Source organism: Salvelinus alpinus, chromosome 13 (genome assembly GCF_045679555.1).
Source record: "Salvelinus alpinus chromosome 13, SLU_Salpinus.1, whole genome shotgun sequence".
In the NCBI taxonomy this organism is placed as follows: domain Eukaryota; kingdom Metazoa; phylum Chordata; class Actinopteri; order Salmoniformes; family Salmonidae; genus Salvelinus; species Salvelinus alpinus.
In genome coordinates, this window is record NC_092098.1 from 27,234,890 (window position 1) to 27,260,210 (window position 25,321).

Here is a 25,321-nt window from a genome sequence, read left to right on the forward strand (position 1 = left end):
GAAAGAACGGATCAAGAAGCACAAAGAGATTGCGAAGACATTGGTGAACCGAGACACAAGAAAACACAGGAAACATGCTGGGGAACAACACGAGCTTACCACACTCTCTACGAAAAACGAGGAGAAACAGGACCCTAAAACCGGAGAGAAAAACGAGGTTCACATTCTCTCTCCACGAACTGTGGGGCAACGGTATAATACTCACCCTCCACGACACTAACCGATTAATTCAGCGTGAGACACCAGACTAGAAGCTGCACGTAGGACAACTTACTGTTGAGATAGCATAGTAGAATACACAACTTTGTGTACACAACCAATAAACTTTGATTTTACGTGCAATTAAAACATTTGGTAGTGCATCAGCAGTTATTCTGTCAGTCACTGACAGTAACTCTATTAGCCCATGTCAGCTAACACTTTATAAGATTGCTAGGTAAGTTAGTCTAGCCAGCTATCTAAACAAGAATTTGTTCTTAACTGATTTTCCTAGTTGAATAAATAAAATAAACCTTCAACCTGAATTACCTGCTGGGCTCGAAGGGAACGTGCCCATGGGCCCTGACCTCCAGGGGCCCTTTACCTCCAGAAGGCCCCCATTGATTTTGTTTATACACCCGGATATCGTATTAACATGGCATTTGTCAAGGCAAAATGTGTAGAACTGCAGGAAATGTTATTTAAAAAATTCTCGCTTAGGGCTCCCTAAAGGCAAGAGGCGGTGAGACACATGTGAGACACATTTTTATTTATCCTTTATTAACACAGGTTGTCCCATTGAGGTCAGAAGACCTGTTTTTCAAGAGAGACCTGAAACAAAGAAGTTCTGCTATTGTCAAGATGTCTAGACTGGGTCCTGTAGCAGGTGGAAAGTAAAACGAGGGTGGGTGAGGTCCTGATCCCGATGCCCACCCTCCTTCTCCTCTTCCAGCAGAGGTTACTGATGCTGATACATGGCTCTGGTTTTCCTATGTCTCTCAGGAGTGATGCATGTCCAGATTGGACATGATGACTGATGGGCTGGAATATAGAAATGACATTGCTCTCCTCTCCTTACACTTTACTGCTGCAATGACAATGCAGACACTCCAAGAAGTGAGATATTTATCAAAGAGAAAAAGCACTATTCTATTTCTGACGTCTTATTTACTTGTTCCAAGATCGAATCATAATCCATCTGTTGAGGGGTCAATTAGGCCATGCAATCAAACCATTGCAGTGCTCAACTACATTATTATGCTAGCAGCGGTGTTCCTTCAAACCTTGACAGACCGCTTGTAGTAGAATGAAATCCTTGAGTCATATGATGGAATACCTCATCGTGAGAGAACGGTTGCTTTTTAACACAATTGAAAAATACACTGGGTCTAAGGTTGTCTATCATAAATACTTCTCATTTGGGATTGCTTGTAACTTCTGCCTTGTCCTGTTCAATATGTCTGTATATACAAAGTCAGAACTAGAGTATGAGGCAAGTTGTTGAATGTATTTCCTTTAAATGCAAAACATTGTATGATAATGCATTTTTAGGGCTAATGGCCATTGTTAGAACAATCATATCAGTTGTCTGCCAAATCTTATGATCAATAAATTATACAAACAGGTTGTATGGAGTTATTTATTTTGAAGGATCCAACCAGAGCCGTTATATCCTATTTACACTACTTGAAAAATATTTTTGCATCGGGCACATTACTGATCAATGTTTATTATAACATGTATCAACTGCTAGATGACAAACATTTGGTAAATTCAGTTATCCTAGAGATGCAATAGAGCAGAGATAAACAATAACATACTGCAGCAGTTAACAGTTCAGTAAATAAGAGAAAGCAGGACATGTTTTAGTTTATGTATAAATAGAGTTGCTGACAGACATACTTCACGTAGCTGTATAATAAACAGTTAATCTAACAAGGTATTTAATCAATCGCCTATATCTACAAAGTTTTGCGGGAAGTTAGACAATTATAATTGGATTTACATGACATTAGGTTTAAAACTTGCTCAACATTATGGTCAATTTTATTAGTACACATGCACCATTCCGTAGAGGAAAGTCCAGAACAGGACGTAGGTAAAAAGACCTCCAACAAGCCCTCCTGTAAAGAGCATCCTCCGAGACTTGAAGCACTTGTTCCACCTGCGACTGGCCTTGATGATGAGAAGAAGGGAGAGGAGGAACGAGGCGAGGAAATAGAAGATAAATCCGTACAGTCCTGTGAGCCCAAGGATGCCCGCTGTCGCCCCCGACAGAGCTGACACCGACGTCCGGCAGTAGTCCAGCACTGCGGCGTTGCCCCTCACAGCAACCTCACTGATGAACTGTGGTCCTTCTCGTTTCGCTACGACTGAGGCCATGTCGGCACCTCCTTGTTTGTTTTCCAGCGATGACTGCTGCTGCTGCAAACAAGAGGTCATTAGAAAATCATTACATAATATTGAATGATTACATTGCTGCATATACGTTATTGTATCGTACAAATTCTGCATAATCTTGTTTAAAGCAAGCATTTTTGTCACTAGCGAACCGGCTTGTCAGCTGTCATCTGGACACTGGGAGCTAACGTTAGCAGCTAGCCAACGGTTTACTCACCGAATTAAAAATAATATAAAGTGCTTCGTTTATTTCACAAACACATCAAAGGCACATAGCTAGTTTGTGACACTTAATATTCCATGTCAATTGATTTACTAACCCCTTCACTTCTGTAATTACAGAAATAAAGCTAATTCTAGCTAAATAGCGCAAAGATAACTGCGATGCGACCAGTCTTTCTGAATCTGCCCTTTTTTTGCGAAATGCATTCTGGGACTTTTATTTTGCTCGTTTTTGATGAAGTCAATGGATGAATGTGCTTTTCAATTCAATTTAATCACACATTCATTTTCTTTATTTCAATTTTGTAATATCTTTAAACTGTATTTGTTGTGACCTGTGACCAAAACGAACTTTGGTCTATGGTGTCCGCCTTAGATCAAATTAGTAGCGCCCTCTGTTTACAATCGCTGGGCTCTGGATAAAATGTACAATAATTAATAGGCTAAGGAGCCTAATCTCAGAAGCTATCTCAGAAGCAGCTAACCATGGCGAACTATGTTCTGGACATAGATATTGAAATTACTTCAGTCAAAGTTGTGTTACTTGATATTAGATCAAAAACAGTAACGGATAGCTTATCTTTGCAAACCAAGACGGCTATCAGCAGCGACGAAACGCATGTATGTAGAGTACCAGTCAAAAGATTTTACACGCCTACTCATTCAAGGTTTTTTCTTTATTTTACTATTTTCTACATTGTAGAAAAATAGTGAAGACATCAAAACTATCTAATAGCACACATGGAATCATGTAATAACCCCCAAAAATCAAACAAATCCAAATATATTTTAGATTCTTCAAAGTAGCCACCCTTTGCCTTGATGACACCTTTGCACACTCTTGGCATTCTCTCAACCAGCTTCACCTGGAATGCTTTTCCAACGGTCTTGAAGGAGTTCCCACATATGCTGAGCACTTGTTGGCTGCTTTTCCTTTCACTCTGCTGTCCAACTCATCCCAAACCATCTTAATTGGGTTGAGGTCGGGTGATTGTGGAGGCCAGGTCATCTAATGCAGCACTCCATCACTCTCCTTGGTAAAATAACCCTTACACAGCCTGGAGATGTGTTGGGTCATTGTCCTGTTGAAAAACAAATGATAGTCCCACTAAGCTCAAACCAGATGGGATGGCATATCGCTGCAGAATGCTGTGGTAGCCATCCTGGTTAAGTGTGCCTTGAACTAAAAATAAATCACTGACAGTGTCACCAGCAAAGCACCATCACACCTCCTCCTCCATGCTTCACGGTGGGAACTACACATGCAGAGATAATCCGTTCACCTACTCTGCGTCTCACAAAGACACGGCGGTTGGAACCAAAAATCTCAAGTTTGGATTCATCAGACCAAAGGACAGATTTCCACCTGTCTAATGTCCATTGCTCGTGTTTCTTGGCCCAAGCAAGTCTCTTCTTATTATTGGTGTCCTTTAGTAGTGGTTTCTTTGTAGCAATTCGACCAAGAAAGCCTGATTTAAGCAGTCTCCTCTGAACAGTTGATGTTGAGATGTGTCTGTTACTTGAACTCTGTGAAGCATTTATTTGGGCTGCAATTTCTGAGGCTGGTAACTCTAATGGACTTATCCTCTGCAGTATAGGTAACTCTGGGTCTTCCTTTTCTGTGGGGGTCCTCATGAGAGCCAGTTTCATCATAGCGCTTGATGGTTTTTGCGACTGCACTTGAAGAAACTTTCAAAGTTCTTGACGTTTTCTGGATTTACTGACCTTCATGTCTTAAAGTAATGATGGACTGTAGTTTATCTTTGCTTATTTGAGCTGTTCTTGCCATAATATGGACTTGGTCTTTTACCAAATAGGGGTATCTTCTGTATACCACTCTTACCTTGTCACAGCACAACTGATTGGCTCAAACGCATTAAGAAGGAAAGAAATTCCACAAATTAACTTTTAACAAGGCACGCCTCTCAATTGAAATGCATTCCAAGTGACTACCTCATGAAGCTGATTGAAAGAGCTGAATGAAAGAGTGTGCAAAGATGTCATCAAGGCCAAAGGTAGCTACTTTGAAGAATCTCAAATATAAAATATATTTTGATTTGTTTAACACTTTTTTGGTTACTGCATGATTCCATATGTGTTATTTCATAGTTATGGCGTCTTCACTACTATTCTACAATGTAGAAAATAGTAAAAAATTAAGAAAAACCCTTGAATAAGTAGGTGTGTCCAAACTGCAACCTTTCAGTTACTGGCCCAACACTCTTAACCGCTAGGCTACCTGCCACTTAAAGGATTCTACAAAAACGAACGATTATAGCTTTAATTGTGCAGCCTTTTTAGCAGTTTAAGCTGCTGTGCGTTTGTTCTCAAATTATATATAATCCTGTTGATTTATAGATTTCTTTAAAAAAATATATGATTGGGTTTTATTTTGCAGGCCAAAAAGCAGGACACTTGACAAATCATAACAACTCTGAATGAGTGCATCACATCTCTGCCTAGAGTCAAGCTCCAGAATGTCTGTAGAATTGGGGTGTCTGGACAAATGCATGCGGTTATATTCTGGAAAGCCCAAACAGGTAAAACATTTTTTGTGTCATAAATAGTGTGTCACCCACTATTAGGCCTATGTGATATAGATTTCTGATTTAGAAAACACCAGATCTCTTTATCCAAACAAGTCCTTTATGATCACTGTATACCCTCAGGCTGTGATTGGTCAGGTGTAGATAGCTATCAGCTCTTCAGACCTAGAGACACCAGTCAGCTGATCACCCGGCAGGATGGGTGCTGCAACAGTCATTTCCTGTGTACTCGACCAAACCCAGACTCACATCTCATCATAGCCACGGGCTTTGATTGTGTCACTATCTTCTGGTACATGAGACATATACCAGCGTATATATCACTGACAAGCTGAAATGTCTGTGTGGGTCCACCCACACAGACAGTGTGGTGAAGTAGGTGCAACAGCGCTCTTCAACCTCAAGAGGCTGAAAAAAGTTGGCTTGTCACCTAAAACCCTCACAAACTTTTACAGATGCACAATTGAGAGCATCCTGCCGGGCTGTATCACCGCCTGGTACGGCAACTGCACCTGACAACTGCAGGGCTCTCCAGAGGGTGGTGCGGTCTGCACAACGCATCACCGGGGGTAAACTACCTGCCCTCCAGGACACCTACAGCACCCAATGTCACAGGAAGGCCAAAAAGATCATCAAGGACAACAACCACCCGAGCCACTGCCTGTTCACCCCGCTATCATCCAGAAGGCGAGGTCAGTACAGGTGCATCAGAGCTGGGACCGAGAGACTGAAAAACAGCTTCTATCTCAAGGCCATCAGACTGTTAAATAGCCATCACTAGCACAGAGAGGCTGCTGCCTACATAGAGACTTGAAATCATTGGCCACTTTAATAAATGGAACACTGGTCACTTTAATAATGTCACTTTAATAATGTTTACATATCTTGCATTACTCATCTCATATGTATATACTGTATTCTATACTATCTATTGCATCTTAGCCTATGCCGCTCTGAAATTGCTCATCCATATATTTATATATTCTTATTCCATTCCTTAACTTAGATTTGTGCGTATCAGGTATTTGTTGTGAAATTGTTAGATATTACTTGTTAGGTATTGCTGCACTGTCAGAACTAGAAGCACAAGCATTTCGCTACACTCAATAACATCTGCTAAACACGTGTATGTGACCAATAAAACTTGATTTGAATTGATTTGATAGGCCTATAATATCATGTCTACATGACTGGGCTGATTTTGAGCAATAGGTGTACTTCATATACAGCCAGTGGACTCCTGATAAGTGCATGTCTATTGCACCCAGTTCACACTTATCCTATGTGCAGGAGTTTACTATATATACTGATAGATTCAGAAAGCTTGGACATTCTGCTTTTCACTTTGCATTTGAATGCAGGCCGGGGTTCCTGTCTGACTTCACTGTGACATGAACCATCAATGAATATATGGTGTCCATGCTTTGTGGTTCGGAGAGCTGTGCCATGATGACTGGCCAGTATGCAGCCAGCTGGGGCTACTTCAAAACTGCTACCAACCATTGGAACATAGATATGTGAGCACAATATCCTGGCCTCCTTCTTCTTGTTCTTCTTCTTGTTCTTCTTCTTTTAGCACTAATTCTATTTTAGTACAGAAGGATGTTATTACTAACATACTACATACTGAACATTATATGAATGGATGTGTTGTGTTATGTTGTAGGTTAGCTAACATGCAGCTGTGGATGTGTTTAACTATACCTGTGGGTACCAGAAGTCCGCACAAGAATAGTAAACCAACAAAACATTTACCAACTGGGGACATTTTATTGGTCCCCACAAGGTCAAATGCTGTTTCTAGGGGGTTTAGGGTTGAGGTTAGAGTTAGAGTTAGTGTTAGGGTTAGGGTTAGGAGCTAGGTTTAGTTTTAGGGTTAGGGTTAGGAGCTAGGGTTAGGCTTACAGTTTGGTTTTTGGGTTAGGGTCAGGGTTAGAGTTAGGGTAAGGGTACAGGTTAGGGTTGGAGTTAGGTTTAGGGTTAGGGTTAGGGGTTATGGAAAATAGGATTTTGAATGTGACTGAATTGTATGTACCCACAAGGTTTGCTTGCCAAGACTGTATGTGTGTGTACATGCTCTAATCTGAACGATGCTGGCTTTCCTGTGCACCTGCTCCCTGAGTGTGTGCCATCTGGCTGCGTGGCAGGGGAGACGTGCTCTGAGTGGCATGGTGTCCACGCCAACACACCTGTAGGGGCAGCCCTACGGGACTTCCAGTGTTCTGTCTACTCCTGCATGACTAACAGGACGGACACAGGTGAAGCCTGGGGAAGAGGGGTGGTCTGACCTTTGAATGTCAATAGTATTGCTGAACGAGGATTGGATAGGTTTAAGCGATATGGTAATAGCTCCACCTTACACTTCCTAATATTCTAGGTGGAAAACGAACCATTCTGTGCTTACACCTGTCCATCTTTCAGATCTACAGTAGTGCCTAAATGCTAATGGTAGGGGGGAGTCGAGGGCGCAGCGGTCTAAGGCACTGCATCTCAGTGCTAGAAGCGTCACTACAGACACCCTGGTTCGATTCCAGGCTGTATTACACAATTGGCCCAGCGTCGTCCAGGTTTGCCTGGTGTAGGCCGTCATTGTAAATAAGAATTTGTTCTTAACTGACCTACATAGTTAAATAAAGGTTAAATACATTTTAAAAAATCACAACTTGACCATTGATTATATTGAGCTAACTATTTCTATCCCTATTTGCATTTGTCAATATAAGCAACTCAGCCCAGCTGACCTATGCCATGCCACTTGATTTCACTCCGCCAAATATCCCTGATCCCACCTCCTCCATCTCCTACTTCCTCTACTTCGATGGCTCTTACTTGGCGGTGGCAGCATCGCTCAATGGAGGAAATGTGGTGGCCATTCTTGTCGCCATGCTGAGTGGCTGGATGAATGAGCTAGGTACATTGATTCATAAACATTCACATACGGTCACTGACTTAGTCACAAACCCTGTAAATTTGTGTCACTTACAGAAGGATTGTTAAGTCCTGTTAAGTCCACGAGAGACAGAGCTACTGAGTCATTACACCTATTTCATATTTTTACCTATAGAGGTGGAGGTGAGCGACTCCAGCCTGTATGAGATTCCAAGATGGCGTAGCAGTCGGGCGTATGTTTTGTTTGTCTTGTCCTGTCCCGTGTATATATTGCTTTCTTCGTATATATTTCTTACATATTTTTTATATTTGTAATCTCAATTTCCATCTACGGACTGAACATACTCTCCTGCAACTCGCCTCACCCAATGTGGTATGGATCTGCTATTTTTTATACTTTAGAACCAGAACCCCCATTATAAGTTAGCCAGCTAACTAGCTACTAGCTAATAGTCAGTTAGCCACTGCTAGCGGTCCTCACCGTTAACTCGGACATCAGCCAGCCTCAGCCCGGCCAATTCCTACCACATCTCCGGATTCCTACCGCAAGCTCTGAACCTTTACTCCGGATCATCACAGCTAGCTGCTATCCGAGTGGCTACTCCTGGCTAACGTCTCTGTCCCAAAGCAAGCATCGAGCTAGGTCTATATCCCGGCTAGCCGAAGAGATCCATCAGACAATTCCTGGGTTTCAATACATCTTTTGCCAATTGGCCTGGACCCTTTGCTGCCGATACGGAACCCCGCCGATCCATCCCGACTGGTCTGCCGATGTAACCATCCGAGGGAGTTTCAACAGGCTCTTCCGTTGCGATGTCCCCCTGAGGCCCATCTGCTAGCCTACTAGCCCCGGCCTGCTAGCTGTCTGAATCGCCTTGTCTCCAGCTCGCCTAGCTACTCATTGGACCCTATGATCACTTGGCTACGCACGCCTCTCCCTAATGTCAATATGCCTTGTCTATTGCTGTTTTGGTTAGTGATTTTTGTCTTATTTCACTGTAGAGCCTCCAGCCCTGCTCAATATGCCTTAGCTAGTCCTTTTGTTCCACCCCCTCTTTGTTCCACCCCGCTCTAGAGACTAAACCTCTCTCATCGTCACTCAATGCCTAGGTTTACCTCCACTGTACTCACATCCTACCATACCCTTGTCTGTACATTTTGCCTTGAATCTATTATTCCGCGCCCAGATATCTGCTCCTTTTACTCTCTGTTCCGAACACACTAGACGACCAGTTCTTATAGCCTTTAGCCTTTAACTCTTATCCTACTCCTCCTCAGTTCCTCTGGTGATGTAGAGGTTAACCCAGGCCCTGCAGCCCCCAGCATCACTCCCATTCCACAGGCGCTCTCATTTGTTGACTTCTGTAACCGTAAAAGCCTTGGTTTCATGCATGTTAACATTAGAAGCCTCCTCCCTAAGTTTGTTTTATTCACTGCTTTAGCACACTCCGCCAACCCGGATCTCCTAGCCGTGTCTGAATGCTGCCTTAGGAAGGCCACCAAAAATCCTGAAATTTCCATCCCTAACTATAATATTTTCTGACAAGATAGAACTGCCAAAGGGGGCGGAGTTGCAATCTACTGCAGAGATAGCCTGCAGAGTTCTGTCATACTATCCAGGTCTGTGCCCAAACAATTCGAGCTTCTACTTTTAAAAATCCAACTTTCCAGAAACAATTCTCTCACCGTTGCCACTTGTTATAGACCCCCTTCAGCCCCCAGCTATGCCCTGGACACCATATGTGAATTGATCACCCCCCATCTATCTGCAGAGTTCGTACTGTTAGGTGACCTAAACTGGGACATACTTAACACCCCGGCCATCCTACAATCTAAGCTAGTTGCCCTCAATCTCACACAAATTATCAAGGAACCTACCAGGTACAACCCTAAATCCGTAACCATAGGCAACCTCTTAGATATCATCAGGACCAACTTGCCATCTAAATACACCTCTGCTGTCTTCAACCAGAATCTCAGCGATCACTGCCTCAATGCCTGCGTGCGTGATGGGTCCGCAGTCAAACGACCACCCCGCATCACTGTCAAACGCTCACTAAAACAGCGAGCAGGCCTTTCTAACCGACCTGGACCAGGTATCCTGGAAGGATATTGACCTCATCCCATCAGTAGAGGATCCCTGGTTGCTCTTCAAAAGTGCTTTCCTCACAATCTTAAATAAGCATGCCCCATTCAAAAAATGTAGAACTAAGAACAGATACAGCCCTTGGTTCACCCCAGATTTGACTGCCATTAACCAGCACAAAAACATCCTGTGGCGTTCTTCATTAGCATCGAATAACCCCCGCGATATGCACATTTTCAGGGAAGTCAGGAACCAAAATACTCAGTCAGTTAGGAAAGCTAAGGCTAGCTTTATCAAACAGAAATTTTCTTCCTGTAGCACTAATTCCCAAATGTTTTGGGATACTGTAAAGTCCATGGAGAATGAGAGCACCTCCTCCCAGCTGCCCACTGCACTGGGGATAGGAAACACTGTCACCACCGATAAATCTACGATAATCGATCATTTCAATAAGCATTTTTCTATGGCTGGCCATGCTTTCCACCTGGCTACCACTACCCCGGCCAAAATCTCAGCACCCAGTGCAGCAACTTGCCCATGCCCCCCCCCCCCCTGCTTCTCCTTCACCCAAATTCAGACAGCTGATGTTCTGAAAGGTCCTAAACGATGTCATAACCACCATCGATAAAAGACAGTACTGTGCAGCCGTATTCATCGACCTGGCCAAGGCTTTCGACTCTGTCAATCACTGTATTCTTATCGGCAGACTCAATAGCCTTGGCTTCTCAAATGACTGCCTCGCCTGGTTCACCAACTACTTCTCAGATAGAGTTCAGTGTGTCAAATTGGAGGGCCTGTTGTCCGGACCTCAGGGAGTCTCTATGGGGGTGCCACAAGGTTCAATTCTCTGGCCGACTCTTTTCTCTGTATATATCAATGATGTTGCTCTTGCTGCTGGTGATTCTTTCTCTGTTCCACCTCTACGCAGACGACACCATTCTGTATACATCTGGCCCTTCTTTGGACACTGTGCTAACAAACCTCCAAACGAGCTTCAACGCCATACAACACTCCTTCCGTGGCCTCCAACTGCTTTTAAATGCTAGTAAAACTAAGTGCATTCAACCGATTGCTGCCCGCACCCTCCCGCCCGACTAGCATCACTACTCTGGACGGTTCTGACCTAGAATATGTGGACAACTACAAATACCTAGGTGTCTGGTTAGACTGTAAACTCTCCTTCCAGACTCACATTAAGCATCTCCAATCCAAAATTAAATCTATAATCGGCTTCCTATTTCGCAACAAAGCCTCCTTCACTCATGCTGCCAAACATACCCTCGTAAAACTAACTATCTACCGATCCTTGACTTCAGTGATGTCATTTACAAAATAGCCCCCAACACTCTACTCAGCAAACTGGATGTAGTCTATCACAGTGCCATCCGTTTTGTCACCAAAGCCCCATATACTACCCACCACTGCAACCTGTATGCTCTCGTTGGCTGGCCCTCACTACATATTCGTCGCCATACAATTGGCTCATTCATCCCCCTCCTCTCCCCTGTAACTATTCCCCAGGTCGTTGCTGCAAATGAGAACGTGTTCTCAGTCAACTTACCTGGTAAAATAACGGATAAATAAAATTAAAAAAAACACTGGCTCCAGGTCATCTATAAGTCTTTGCTAGGTAAAGCCACGACTTATCTCAGCTCACTGGTCACCATAGCAACACCCACCCACCCTTATTTCACTGGTCATCCCCAAAGCCAATACTTCCTTTGGCCACCTTTCCTTGCAGTTCTCTGCTGCCAATGACTGGAACAAATTGCAAAAATCACTGAAGCTGGAGTCTCATATCTCCCTCTCTAACTTTAAGCATCAGCTGTCAGAGCAGCTTACCGATCACTGTACCTGTACATAGCCAATCTGTAAATAGCACCCCATATTATTACTTACCTTCTTGCTCTTTTGCTCCCCAGTATCTCTACTTGCACATCATCATCTGGACATCTATCACTCCAGTGTTAATGCTAAATTGTAATTATTTCACCTCTATGTCCTATTTATTGCCTTACCTCCCTACTCTTCTACATTTGCACACACTGTACATAGCTTTTTCTATTTATTTTTCTTTCTATAGTGTTATTGACTGTACGTTTGTTTATGTGTAAGTCTGTATTGTTGTTTTTGTCGCACTGCTTTGCTTTATCTTGACCAGGTCGCAGTTATAAATGAGAACTTGTTGTCAACTGGCCTACCTGGTTAAATAAAGGTGAAATAAAATAAAATTCAAATGAAAAGCTGATCAGATGTGCCCTTAGAGTGGACAGTAGTGACCTGAGGGTGAGTCTTACCATCCAGGGGGAAAGACATGACCCGCTCAGCCTGGGCCAGGTGTAAAAAATACACCCCTCCAACTGCTCCCTGGACCACATAACCAGAGCGGTGTGCCGGGCATTCTGGACAATATCACCTCCATGATGCACCCTATCTTCCTTCTGGAAGCCGGAGTGCAAAGGATCATGGGCAGTGGGAGTGCCTTTTCCCATAACGTGGTGCTCAGACAGGAAGCAGAGGGTGTTTTCTTTACCTGTGGAATATGGGCAGGATGTGGACTCAGCTGTGGGCGTGGTTATGGTCTTTCATGGCAGACTATGAGTTATAAATTCACACACAGCGGGGCATTCCTATTTGTTTATGTCACGGATCCTTCTGGAACTTTCATTGCGCTCACCTGGCCCCTATTCCCACTGATTGTATTTGTATATGTTCACCATGGTGCTGTCCATTATTGTTACAATGTCCATTGGTTCGTGTGAGTACCTGTGCTGTGTGTTTAGGCTTTTCTGACATTGTGGATTGCGCAGATGATTACGTGTCTCGTCCCGTGTGTTAATCATTGTGCGCTTGTGTTATTTATTCCTCGCTCTTTTGTTTGGGTTTCTACCCTGTGTTTTGTTACGTGTTTGTTTGGTCTTCGTCCCCGTGCCTTAACACAGCACGCCGTAATTTGGGTAAATAAAAAAAATAAAAAACTTTTACGCATTCCTGCGCCTGTCTCCCCAATCATTCATGCCAACGTGACAGTTTACTTTAATATTTGAATACTTGAATAGTTTTTTTTCTGATTGGCTAACAGTGACTATTACAATCAACATCATGCTTATTTTACTATTCAGTGATATCCTCAGAAATGTTTATGAAATTCACTGTGCAATCTCCAATCAAAATGATGTCTCACATTTATAGTACAAACTAAAAGTTAAATTAGGCCTACAGTAAGGGGTAATGTAGGACATAGTTAACTACAGTAAAATAATGTACTGTATTTGAAATGTTTGCATTGGTGAACTTGAACTTTTAACTAAAACATTGTTTTGCTATCTCTAGCTTACACATCAGTGTTATTAACAAGGTTTTACTATTGTTGATCATTACAACTATCATTTATAATGATTACAACTATTTAATGCTGTTTTTACTAAATTATCAAATTGTTATGTTATCATGGCGCATGTAAAAGAAGTCTAACTACAGTATATAATAAGTCTAATCTCACGAGACAAGTTTTTTTCCAACCACAATCTTAGTCACAGGAACAGACTCACCAACAACACAGCTCACCAGGCAGCATATCTAAGAGAAGGCAGGCACTCAGGAAGCTCTGCAAAGTTGTTCTGAAAGAAAGAAGAAGAAACGCTTTCTGAATTGAATGTTGTGTTAAAGGAGAAGGAAACCCCTTATGAGACGAGACTCATTCAAAACAATAAGTAAGTCATGTATTATCTGATAATATTATGTACGATTAGATTAATCATCTATGTTTGTGTTATTACATTGTTATGGCATATACAGTATTCAAGAAGATAGATGCCTTCGCATCAAACTAACTACACAGTACCATTAGGTCTTATGGGGGTATTAGAACATCTCTGATCAGCTGTGCAAAATGTTGTAGGCTACTCAATGTGTGAAGTAATGAGAAGGGGATGATATTTTGGCTTTAAGAATTTGCAACATAATGTTGTACAACAAGGGGCAAATCAGGATACTGGAATTTACTTTTGAAGTAAATTGTGAAATGCAGAATTTTACCATGCCATTGTGTGCACTGAATATGTGTGTATGCGAACGTTGAGGATTTACTAAGAATGTTGGTTCAACACCTTATCAATGTACTTATGTGGTATTCTATGTTTCTATCAATAGGGATATAGTATGCATATGGTTCGGATGCAGAGAGTAAATAAGAGCCAATGGCTAAACTGATGTCCATTTACTTTTGAATATAATGTTAACAAAACACATGTACATTAAACCAGTTATTTGTCAACATTCATAAGAATAAGCTAAGATCCTTTGTGCATCTCCTGGTCACTATATCATTACTGTCTCAGCAGTGCAACAGAGGCCGGGTCAATAACACCAAGGGTCAGCCATGTAGCCTTTTAAGCTCTCAGAGCAGAGCTCTCTCTGGTGGTAATGTACTCTGATACTCCCTGGGGATGGGCTCTAACTTTCTTTCTGCATCTGGCTCTCTCTCCCCGCTCTCCAAGATCATCCCCATCGCTTTATCCATAGCATCCCTCCCTACTACTCACAGTAGTAGTGAGTAAGATTCAAACAAACACACACACTCTGTACATAGAGGTTGATTTGTCGTGCGGTTGTGGATTTAAGGTGTTTATTTAATATACGGATGATATGATAGACAGAGACATAAGAGAAAATGTGATCCAACAGACCACTCTGTGAAATTGTCTTCGTACATACATGGAAGGAATTAATTCATCTCTGTGTAAGTACAGTTATCTGTATGTTAGACCTTCAGGTCCCAGATGGCTTCATGTCCATGTTTGAATTATTGAATCATAAGCAGGTGTTGATGATGGCTTTTCATTTGCTTTGTTTATGTGGGAAAGGTTCAGTTATTCTATTGTCATAACTGAATTCACTCCAAACTGTAAACATTCACTCCAGTCAACATGTCGTGCATGAGCTCACTGTGAGAAACTGTACTGTAGAGCAGGCTACTAATAGAAACCATGAATATAACCAAATCACAATTGCTCACTGTTTGGTTTTACATGTTTGCATGCAAGTTATTAGTTAGATGTGTCTGAAACTGTGATTCTAAAATTCTTTGTTTTCATGATGATCCATGATGTCATTGTCTACCAGTCGAGTCGTTTTTTAACAAGATCTGCACAGGAGGACAATTCAAATGTACACGGTTACATAAAGACTGTATCAGAGCAGAATAAGACAAGAACAACAATTCGATTATTCAGCTTGAGTTTCAGCTATACTGTAGTTAATGTGAAAAGATTAAACTAGTGTAAGAAAAACAATAATGTGTTTAAATGAGGAACAGACTATATGTTGTGGTGGGAGAGAGCTCATCGTTGATGTGCTACAGTTGGTAGACACTGTGGTTTTGTTTTTTTGTAAGTAGGGAGGGGTTGGTAATCATATGACACCGCATCAGAAAATAGCCTTTCTTCTCTGAGAGGAAGAAGCCATTTTGAGCCCCAGGTCCAGCAGCTTTAGATGAGTAGATGAGGATCTATAATGTACATCAAGTGACAGCAAAATGGCCACCGATTATGCATACAGACATTATCTCATAGAGTGGATAAGAGTCATTGTTCACGTGCTGCACACTGTTTTATGTGCTCACTGTTTTACACTGAGCGTGTGTTGTGCCATGCAAATGGACCTGAAGTACACATTACACTAATTTGTTTTACAGTAATGGATCAGCAGAATAACAATATGTTAAAAAAACTAATATGACTAATGTTGAGCCTTAGATTATTTGTTTTCACAATGCTGTATCCCCTAGTAACACAGTTCTGTATTATTTCATTCATTTGTCAAGGGTATCATAAACCAAAATATTTGATGAAAATGAGATGGATCTAGATGTGCTGGGTTATAAATGGGGATGTGTTTGAATCATGGTCCTGACCTCTCTCTTTCTGCTGTTCCACACATGTTGTTCTCCTCATGGTAGGCAGAGGTTTTCAGAGTTTCACTCTGAGTCATTGTCAACCCCCTTCCTCTTTTCTAGGGCATCTACAGGGAAATAACAAAACAATTCGTTTCTCTTGCCATCCTTTTTCTGATAAATAATTTAAATCCCCAGAATAATGATTCATTCTGATCTGCTTAGCTTGAAGATAAATGTGATTATTTACAATGTGTCTCAGTAATGGCTGTCCTAATTTTCAGCTGAACTGTCTGGGAATGTTTTGTCAGTTATTTAAGTAAAGAAAGGGTTCCAGGCCTGGATAGAGTTTTGTATTAGCTACAGTTGTCATGGGGAAGTGCTAATAAATAACCAGCTTTGTTAGCCATCTGGGGGTGAAACATCACATGTCTAAAAGCTGGTGTATTTTGAGGTCAGCTCTCTTATTATATTTCAGAGAATCTCGATAAATGGAAGAAATTGTAAAGTCAATGTCTAGTTATTAAAATGTGTATGACCAAACAATATTTCAACATGCCAAAACTCAGGAAGATAACCATGAATGCAGTCCCTCACTGCAGAAACATTTAATTGAATTAGAATTTGTCAATCCTCTCATGGGATTTATAATATACTGAACATACTGTATTTACATGACTGTGATGTGTTATCATTGTAACTCCTAGTCTAGAACACCAGTCTGAGGAGTCATTATGAACAAGTCAAAGGGCCCAGAGTACCCTTCCTTCTCTCTGGAGACGGATGACAGGACGGATGATGAGAGGGCACAGAGCAGACAGGTGAAGAAGCCTGACAGGCTGGTGTCTGCCCTTGGCTTAGGCAGTTCGGGGGGGCCCAAAGCCCCCATGGACTCAGACTACCAGGATGAGCTGGAGGAGGCCGCTCCCAAGATTAGATTCAATCTCAATTTTGACAAGTGAGACAACACATTCACAAAATATAATAACACATTCTGTACAGTATGGAGACAAATGGTGTTTAATGCCTGATTGTAGGGCTAAGTCAAACTAATAACAGTCTTAATACTGTTTGAGAAAACATAGATAGCTTCCCTCAGGGAGGACGTTTTGTTAATCAGAAGTTCATTTACAATATAACATGAGAATAAGGTCTTTGTTTTGAAGCCCTTTTGGGAAAGACCATTAGTTTTTTGTTTTCCAATTGAAGAAGAAATGCTTTCCCAATACTAAAGTCTAACATTTTTCTTTGTAGAGAAGTACGATGTTTGGAGGAGAACAAAGAGGACAGGGACAGCAAGAGGTTTGACATCAAGAGGCTGTTTGAGGCCGTGTCCACTGGTGACGTTATGAAGCTGGAGGGGCTGCATCAGTACTTGCATCAGTCCATGAAGAAGCTCTCCAACACTGAGTGTGAGGGGGACTATGCATTACAGTATATAGTATTGTATAATTGTAGCATTTTAGGGTACCACTTTACATTACAGTGCTATTATTGCTGTGTAACTACTCGTGTTATTACAGTGTAATGAGTATTGTAAACTAACCCTAACCCTATTTTCATGTCCACACCTCGGATCAATCTTAACCCTACCTATTACCCTAACCCTAGCTTGATGTCCACACCCTGGCTCAACCCAAAACCTATCCATTAACCTAACCCTACCTTCATGTCCACACCCCAGCTAAACCCTAACCCTAGCCATTACCCTAACCATAGGTTCATGTCCGCACCCCAGTTCAACCTTAATAACCCTAGCTTCATGTCCACATCCCAGTTAAACCCTAACTCTAGCATCAATCCTAACTTTAACTTCATGTCCACATCCCAGCTCAACTCTAACCCTAACCTCAACCTACCCCTAACCCTAGAGTGGTAATGCATTGTACCTATAGCTTTAACACTAACGCTGACCCTCAAGTGTATTATTTTATACCCCATTCGTTCACCTCTTGCTCTCCTAGATCAATCGTATGGTAAAAACGTCCTGCTGAAGGCTCTACTGAATCTGAGAAATGGCAGAAATAACACAATTGAATATCTCCTTGACATCTCAGAGAAGATGGGTGACATCAAAGAATTAGTAAATGCTGCATACACAGACAGCTATTACAAAGGTGAACTGTCATATAACCAGAATTATCATTACTTGATGTTGTTCATCTATTCCACACATGTCTCTGACAACTCAGTTTTATATACACAACCCTCAACATACCAAAACAGTCATGTTATTGTATATGTCAGGCCATGCATGTTATGATATTCTATCCTTTCTATCTACGGATCAAATAGGTCAAACAGCCCTTCATATTGCCATTGAGAGAAGGAGCACCTATTTTGTTGAGCTATTGATCAAGAAAGGAGCAAACGTCCATGCCAAAGCCTGTGGGAAATTCTTCCAGCCCCATGATGGACCCAGCTTCTACTTTGGTGAGTGTGTCAGTATCACTGAGCCTTGAACAGTATCCTCCTCTGGTAGGTTTGACAACAGACTCTTCTGCTTGTCAGGCGTCTAGTCATCCCTCAGAGAATAATCATTCCCTTCTTTATGACTAAGGGAATTTTATTAAAGTGTTTTATGAAGCTTTATTTAAAGTGGATTTACATATCCAGAAAATATTTCCAACAAGGTTGTCACTGTTGTGGCGGATAGGGTAATAGAAAGGACATTGAATTGAGGGAAAATGTGTTTCCAGGTGAGCTGCCTCTGTCCCTGGCTGCGTGCACCAACCAGCCTGAGGTGGTGGACTTCCTGCTGGAGAATGACTACCAGAAAGTGGACGTGAGGGAGAGTGATTCTCTGGGTAACATGGTGTTGCATGCCCTAGTGGTGTTGGCTGATAACACACCAGAGAACACTGACTTCATCACCTCTATGTACGACCACATCCTCACAACAGCTGCCCGCCTGCACCCCAAATGGAGGCTGGAGGACATAGAGAACAACCAGGGCCTGACGACTATAAAACTGGCTGCCAAGACTGGCAAGATCGGGGTAAGGAAGGAGTCCAATATGGAGTAATGCTGTAATGGTGTTTGGAACAATAAAGACCTTCTGGAGAACAGATCAACAGTTTGTTGTTTCCAAATTAAGTAATCTCATCTTCATTGTAATATTTTGTTCCTGTTAGACGTACGAAGAAAATGCATTTTTCTTCCATACAGTGCATTCAGAAAGTATTCAGACCCCTTGACTTTTTACACATTTTGTTATGTTACAGCCCTATTCTAAAATGATTGAATACATGTTTTTCCTCATCAATCTACACACTATACCCCATAATGACAAAGCAACAGGTTTTTTAGAAATGTTGCAAATTTATTACAAATAAAAAACAGAAATACCTAACTATTCAGACCCTTTGCTATGAGACTCGAAATTGAGCTCAGGTGCATCCTGTTTCTATTGATCATCCTTGAGCTGTTTCTACAACTTGGAGTCCACCTGTGGTAAATTCAATTGATTGGACATGATTTTGAAAGGCACATACCTGTCTATATAAGGTCCCAAGCCATGAGGTCGAAATAATTGTCCGTAGGGCTCCGAGACAGGATTCTGTCAAGGCACAGATCTGGGGAAGGGTACCCAAACATTTCTGCAGCATTGAAGGCCCCCAAGAACGAAGTAGCCTCCTTCATTCTTAAATGGGACAAGTTTGGAACCACCAAGATTCTTCCTAGAGCTGGCCGCCCAGCCAAACTGAGCAATCGGGGGAGAATGGCTTTGGTCAGGGAGTTTACCAAGAACCCAATGGTCACTCTGACAGAGCTACAGAGTTCATCTGTGGAGATGGGAGAACCTTCCAGAAGGACAACCATCTCTGCAGCACCTTTATGGTAGAGTGGCCAGACGGAAGGCACTCCTCAGTAAAAGGCACATGACAGCCCACTTGGAGTTTGTCAAAAGGCACCGAAAGAAACTCAGACCCTGAGAAACAAGATTCTCTGGTCTGATGAAACCAAGATTGAACACTTTGGCCTGAATGCCAAGCGTCACGTCTGGAGGACGTTTCATTCCTACGGTGAAGCATGGTGGTGGCAGCATCATGCAGTGGGGATGTTTTTCAGCAGCAGGGACTGGTAGACTAGTCAGATTCAAGGGAAAGATGAACGGAGCAAAGTACAGAGAGATCCTTGATGAAAACCTGCTCCAGAGTGCTCAGAATCTCAGACTGGGGCAAAGGTTCACCTTCCAACAGGACAACAACGCTAAGCACGCAGGAGTGGCTTCGGGACAAGTCTTTGAATGTCCTTGGGTGGCCCAGCCAGAGCCTGAACTTGAACCCGATCGAACATCTCTGGAGAGACCTGAAAATAGCAGTGTAGCGATGCTCCCCATTCAACCTGACAGAGCTTGAGAGGATCTGCAGAGAAGAATGGGAGAAACTCCCCAAATACAGGTGTGCCAAGCTTGTAGCAGTATACCCCAGAAGATTTGAGACTGTAATCGCTGCTTCAACAAAGTACTGAGTAAAGCGTCTGAATACTTATGTCTATTTCAGTTTTACATTTTTTATAAATGTGCAATAATCTGTAAAGCCCTGTTTTTGCTTTGTCATTATCGGGTATTTTGTGTAGACGGATGAGAGGGAAAAAAACAATTTAATCCATTTTAGAATAAGGCTGTAACGTAACAAAATGTGGAAAAAGTCAAGAGGTCTGAATACTTTCCGAATGCACTGTATGTGTTTATCATAATTTGCTACATCCTTCCATTATGTGTAAACCAATTGTTTTATTCCTCATCTAGCTGTTTAAGCACATGATGCATCGTGAGTTCCAGGAGAGGGAGACCAGATACCTGTCCCGTAAATTCACTGAGTGGGTTTACGGACCCGTCCACTCCTCCCTGTATGACCTGGCCTCACTGGACTCCTACGAGAAGAACTCTGTCCTGGAGATCATCGTCTACAGCAGTGACATTCCTGTGAGTCATATTTATATCAAAAGGATCTAATCATAAGCCCCTTTATACCTGGTGCTAACATGCATCCTTTTTTCCTGATCTTGGCCACATTCTGATTGTGCCCAGATTTTCAGACATGCGTCTACACATCTGTCCACTGCATTGTGACCAAATTTGCTGATCCCTCCCTCTATGCAAATTATTTGAGAGGTATTCTTTTTAAATAAAATGTATTTATTTTAAGGCACATATTGATGGCCTGAGTTAATGGTGCCACCTGTCAATGATTTTAAAGGGCTGGATAATGATCATTTAAATGGTTTCACTTTCCAGATCCATCTACACTTCCAGACACAATGCATGGCTGACTAACTCTGGTGGTCAGGAAGATCAGATCACAATCAGATCAAAATGCATATCTTCTTTATTTTTTTTAGATTTTCTTTGATCTTTTATAAACAATACAAAACATTCACATACAAACGACAACATCGTACAAACATCAACTACATCACACCTGCCCCGACCCACTAGCACACACCCGCATCTCCAGCACCCCATCACTCTGTTTCTCTCCATAGCCCACTCACTTTCAATTTTTAGATAGTAAAGCGTTTGACCTTTCCATTGTGTTAACGACGAACGATTGCTTGATTTACAGTTTTTACGTATATGTTTTTTAAAAGATGATTGATGAGTAAAGTATCGTCCAACCCATCGGGTATCTCACTGCACCCCCTCTTATGCCATGTCTTGAAATATGCAGATTTACAGATTAAAAGTACATTTACATTGTAATACTTCTGAAAGCCAACTTTCTAACTCCGCCCATAACTTTTGGACCTTATAACATTCCGAGAAGGCATGGATTATTGAGTCATCGTTAGTTTTACACTTCAGACATGACTCAGAATTTGTGAATTTTGTCTCAATATTATTCTATAAATGTATTTATACTGGATTAAGTGTACATTTTCGTTAACTGTAATCTTGTTAATTACGGTCCAACATTCCCTCCATCTTGTGCCAACATCAGTTATTTATTTTTAAGTCTGGGTTCCAATAGTTTATACTTTTTTTCTAAGAGATTGTCAGCTGGATAGACTCTCTGCAAGGTTTTGTATAGCTTACCTATCATATGAATATCCTTTGACTCAAATAGGACTCAAATAGGATTTCCTCAAGATTGATCTGATGTCCAAAAGATTTTGAATCAACATTTTGTGATCGAAAACATTTATGTTGCATGTATTTAACAATATTGCTTTTCAGAATTACCAAGTCATTTACAGTTTCTATGCCTTTAGTTTTTACATGTGGACCAATTTATCGGTGAATTCTGAAAAGCTGTCCAAGGATTGGTCCATAAAGTTGTGTTTTTAGAGAGTGATATTGGTTCTTGTAGAATACATTTAATTTTCTTCCAACTATGAAGTTATTAATATTCTTAGCTTTATCCTTTGAAAATAGACACGTAAAAAGATTCTGGATATGAGCATCTTAATAGTCTACACCTGTCTAAAGAATATGGGCACACTCAGAATGGGTCCGTGCTATCCGATAGCATTGACTAATCAGAATGTGGACAACATTAGGAAGGACACATGTTAGCACCAGGTATAAATGGGGCTCTAGATGCCATTTCCTGCTGTTGTGCCCTTGAGCGAGACACTTAACCCCTAAACTGCTCCATGAGTTCTGCACTGTGGTTAACCCTGTGCAGCTGTTCTCCAACCTCTCTGTGAGTCTGTCTCTAAAGAGAGAAAGACTAAAATATAGATATACTAGCATAAAAGTGTGGCTATATTATATAAATATTATAAAATATCATTTCAGAATCGCCATGAGATGCTGCAGATTGAGCCTCTGAACAGGCTACTGGAGGAGAAGTGGGACAAGTTTGCTGCTCGGATGTTTTTCTTAAACTTCCTGGTTTACCTGGTTTACCTCTCTGTCTTCACTGTTGTCGCCTACTACAGGAAGAAGGGAACGGTGAGGTCTTTGCATTATCACAATAAGCTACATTATTCTAGCCTGGCTGGCCCCAGAGCAATTACGTTTGGATCCATTTAACATCATTCAGCTATAGAGGAGATCAAATTATTATTTATGAATCGTTTATTGTCACATACAGGTGAAGTGAAATGTGGTGTTTTACAGGGTCAGCCATAGTAGTACGGTGCCCTTGGAGCAAATTAGGGTTAAATGCCTTGCTCAAGGACACATCGACAGATTTGTCACCTTGATGGCTCAGGTATTAGCAGCATACCATCCTGCATCCCACTGCTGGCTTGCTTCTGAAGCTAAGCAGGGTTGGTTATGGTCAGTCCCTGAATAGGAGACCTGATACTGCTGGAAGTGTAGTGGGAGGGCCAGTAGGAGGCAGCCTTTCCTCTAGTCTAAAAAAATATCCCAATGCCCCAGGGCAGTGATTTGGGACATTGCCCTGTGTAGGGTGCTGTCTTTTGGATGGGACATAAAATGGGTGTCCTGACTCTCTGTGGTCACTAAAGATCCCATGGCACTTATTGTAAGAGTAGGGGTGTTAACCCCGGTGTTCTGTCTAAATTCCCAATCTGTCCACCTAAATATCACATCATGGCCACCTAATCATCCCCAGCTTACAATTGGCTCATTCATCCTCCTCTCCCCTGTAACTATTCCCCAGGTCGTTGCTGTAAATGAGAATGTGTTCTCAGTCAACTTACCTGGTAAAATAAGGGTTAAATAAAAAAATCTAAACCAGCAACCTTTTGGTTACTTGGCCAACACTCTAACCACTAGGCTGGCTACCTGCTGTCCAGAGACAGTTATTTTAACTTCAGCTTAATTTCTTCTCTCACCCTCTGATATCCAGCCACCTTTTACTCTGGAACATACCAGACAGGAGTACCTGCGACTCGCCGGTCAGCTTTTTATAACTGTGGGAGCCTGCTATTTCTTCATAAGAGGGGTATGTGTGCATGTGTGATGTGCTTTGATTATATGAGGATTAAGGCCAGGATTCAATCCGATTCGCACTAGATCCATGTTATAGCGCGGTTGACACTTAAAGGTATTTTCTAATTGAGCCGACACCTGCAGCGTTTACCTTGAACGTTATCTCCATTAACGCTGTAAGATTGCCTTTAAAAGCTGTGTTGTCTGCAAGCGCAATTGGATTGAATCCCGGCCTAAATGTATGAAATATCATTTAACAAAACTGTATTCAAAAGTGTGGTTGATCAAATGTTTTTCTTTTTCTATCCCAAGATATTAGACTTGAAGAGAAAACGTCCAAGCCTGGACACTTTGCTGATTGACGGATACAGTGAAATCCTTTTGTAAGTCGTACAAAACCTCTCTCCACACAAACAAATTATTTGACAGATTATGTATCACCTGCCCCTGCATACTTAAGCAATAACTAAGGGATTAGAAGAACTTCTAATAAGGACAACGCCAAATCTTTCAGAATGCCTTGCAAGCTTGTGGGCTAGACACACACACTCCTACTGGTACACACTGTATAATAACATGCTGAAGTCAGAGCGGTCCAACGCACTACTAGTCTATCTTTGATCCTGACATCTTAGGATACGTTTTTCTAAGCCATGTTGATAATGTTTCTTGGCAGCTCTATGCATGTGTGTGTAGGAAGTTTGTGTTTCACTAGTGTCAGAGGTTATCTCTCTGTGATTCCAACTCTCTTCCGCAGTGAGTTGATGAAACGCTTGACTTTAACTTGCCTTTGTGTGTAGTTTTCTGCAGGCGATCTTCTTCCTGGCCTCCTCAGTGCTGTACTGCTGTGGTAGGGAGGAGTACCTGGGTTTTTTTGTGCTGTGTCTGGCTCTCAGCTGGGTCAACCTGCTCTACTTCTCCAGGGGATACAGACACATGGGCATCTACAGTGTCATGATACAGAAGGTACACTGGATACCAGGGCCTGTTTTCACAAAGAGTCTCTGAGTAGGAGTGCTGAAATAGGAACACTTGCCTTTTAGAACGCAATGAATAAAATTCTATGGAGAGGGGACCTGATCCTAGATCAGCACTCCTGCACTGAGACTCTAGAATTCAGTCCCTTTGACACTGTTACAGAGAAGCTACAGGATTCATTGCCACAGGGTATCTACCATTGGAACAACATTGGTGTTATGACCGAGCTGTAGTTATAATCCACAGTTCGTTTGATACTCTCATTCTTACTCTCTTTTTTTTCCCTTTGTAGATGATCCTAAGTGATATCTTGCGCTTTCTCTTTGTCTACGTTACCTTCCTCTTTGGGTTTTCAGCAGGTATTTCAACTCTCCTCTGTCACTTTTGCACGCAGGGACACAAACACACCCTGTCAGTGGCTCATGAATTCAAAATGTATTTGTTTATTCTTCCAACATCATCAAAAGACCTATCAAAAT

The 25,321-nt window shown here is 41.8% G+C and overlaps 3 protein-coding genes and 1 long non-coding RNA gene across 16 annotated transcripts in view; 3 read left to right on the forward strand and 1 right to left on the reverse strand.

Moving 5' to 3' along the window:
• LOC139537475 (P2X purinoceptor 5-like) overlaps window positions 1–1,607 on the forward strand; it is a 53,435-nt gene extending 51,828 nt beyond the window's left edge. For 5 of the 8 annotated variants that reach the window (XM_071338829.1, XM_071338831.1, XM_071338832.1 and 2 more), the window contains one exon: window positions 1–1,607. In XM_071338829.1, the coding sequence (XP_071194930.1) occupies window positions 1–220 (220 nt within the window). In that variant the 3' untranslated portion in view covers window positions 221–1,607. The other 3 variants (XM_071338830.1, XM_071338835.1, XM_071338833.1) reach the window with 2 other exon arrangements.
• Window positions 1,605–13,764, reverse strand: LOC139537480 (ER membrane protein complex subunit 6). Of its 4 annotated transcripts, XM_071338842.1 has the most exons (3): window positions 13,674–13,764; window positions 12,420–12,655; window positions 1,605–2,403 (listed from the first exon to the last, which is right to left on the reverse strand). In XM_071338842.1, the coding sequence occupies exons 2-3, from the start codon at window positions 12,612–12,614 to the stop codon at window positions 2,029–2,031; spliced, it is 570 nt and encodes a 189-aa protein (XP_071194943.1). In that variant the 5' UTR covers window positions 12,615–12,655; window positions 13,674–13,764; the 3' UTR covers window positions 1,605–2,028. The 4 variants fall into 4 exon arrangements, with proteins under 4 accessions (XP_071194943.1, XP_071194945.1, XP_071194946.1 ...); XM_071338844.1 differs by lacking the exon at window positions 12,420–12,655 and having other exon boundaries at window positions 13,674–13,737; XM_071338845.1 differs by lacking the exons at window positions 12,420–12,655; window positions 13,674–13,764 and adding an exon at window positions 2,597–2,794 and having other exon boundaries at window positions 1,605–2,400.
• Window positions 2,992–6,305, forward strand: LOC139537483 (uncharacterized). The gene is made up of 2 exons (XR_011667549.1): window positions 2,992–5,141; window positions 5,603–6,305. It is a non-coding gene; the product is annotated as an uncharacterized lncRNA (long non-coding RNA).
• LOC139537472 (transient receptor potential cation channel subfamily V member 1-like) overlaps window positions 13,700–25,321 on the forward strand; it is a 21,030-nt gene continuing 9,408 nt past the window's right edge. Inside the window, exons 1-12 of one of the 3 annotated variants that reach the window (XM_071338819.1) lie at window positions 13,700–13,835; window positions 16,723–16,973; window positions 17,270–17,427; window positions 17,980–18,132; window positions 18,311–18,448; window positions 18,715–19,013; window positions 20,769–20,945; window positions 22,761–22,916; window positions 23,782–23,877; window positions 24,177–24,247; window positions 24,665–24,830; window positions 25,135–25,201. In XM_071338819.1, coding sequence (XP_071194920.1) covers window positions 16,750–16,973; window positions 17,270–17,427; window positions 17,980–18,132; window positions 18,311–18,448; window positions 18,715–19,013; window positions 20,769–20,945; window positions 22,761–22,916; window positions 23,782–23,877; window positions 24,177–24,247; window positions 24,665–24,830; window positions 25,135–25,201 — 1,705 coding nt within the window. In that variant the 5' untranslated portion in view covers window positions 13,700–13,835; window positions 16,723–16,749. Of the gene's footprint in view, window positions 13,836–14,503; window positions 14,864–16,722; window positions 16,974–17,269; window positions 17,428–17,979; window positions 18,133–18,310; window positions 18,449–18,714; window positions 19,014–20,768; window positions 20,946–22,760; window positions 22,917–23,781; window positions 23,878–24,176; window positions 24,248–24,664; window positions 24,831–25,134; window positions 25,202–25,321 lie in introns of those variants that run through there. The other 2 variants (XM_071338820.1, XM_071338821.1) reach the window with 2 other exon arrangements.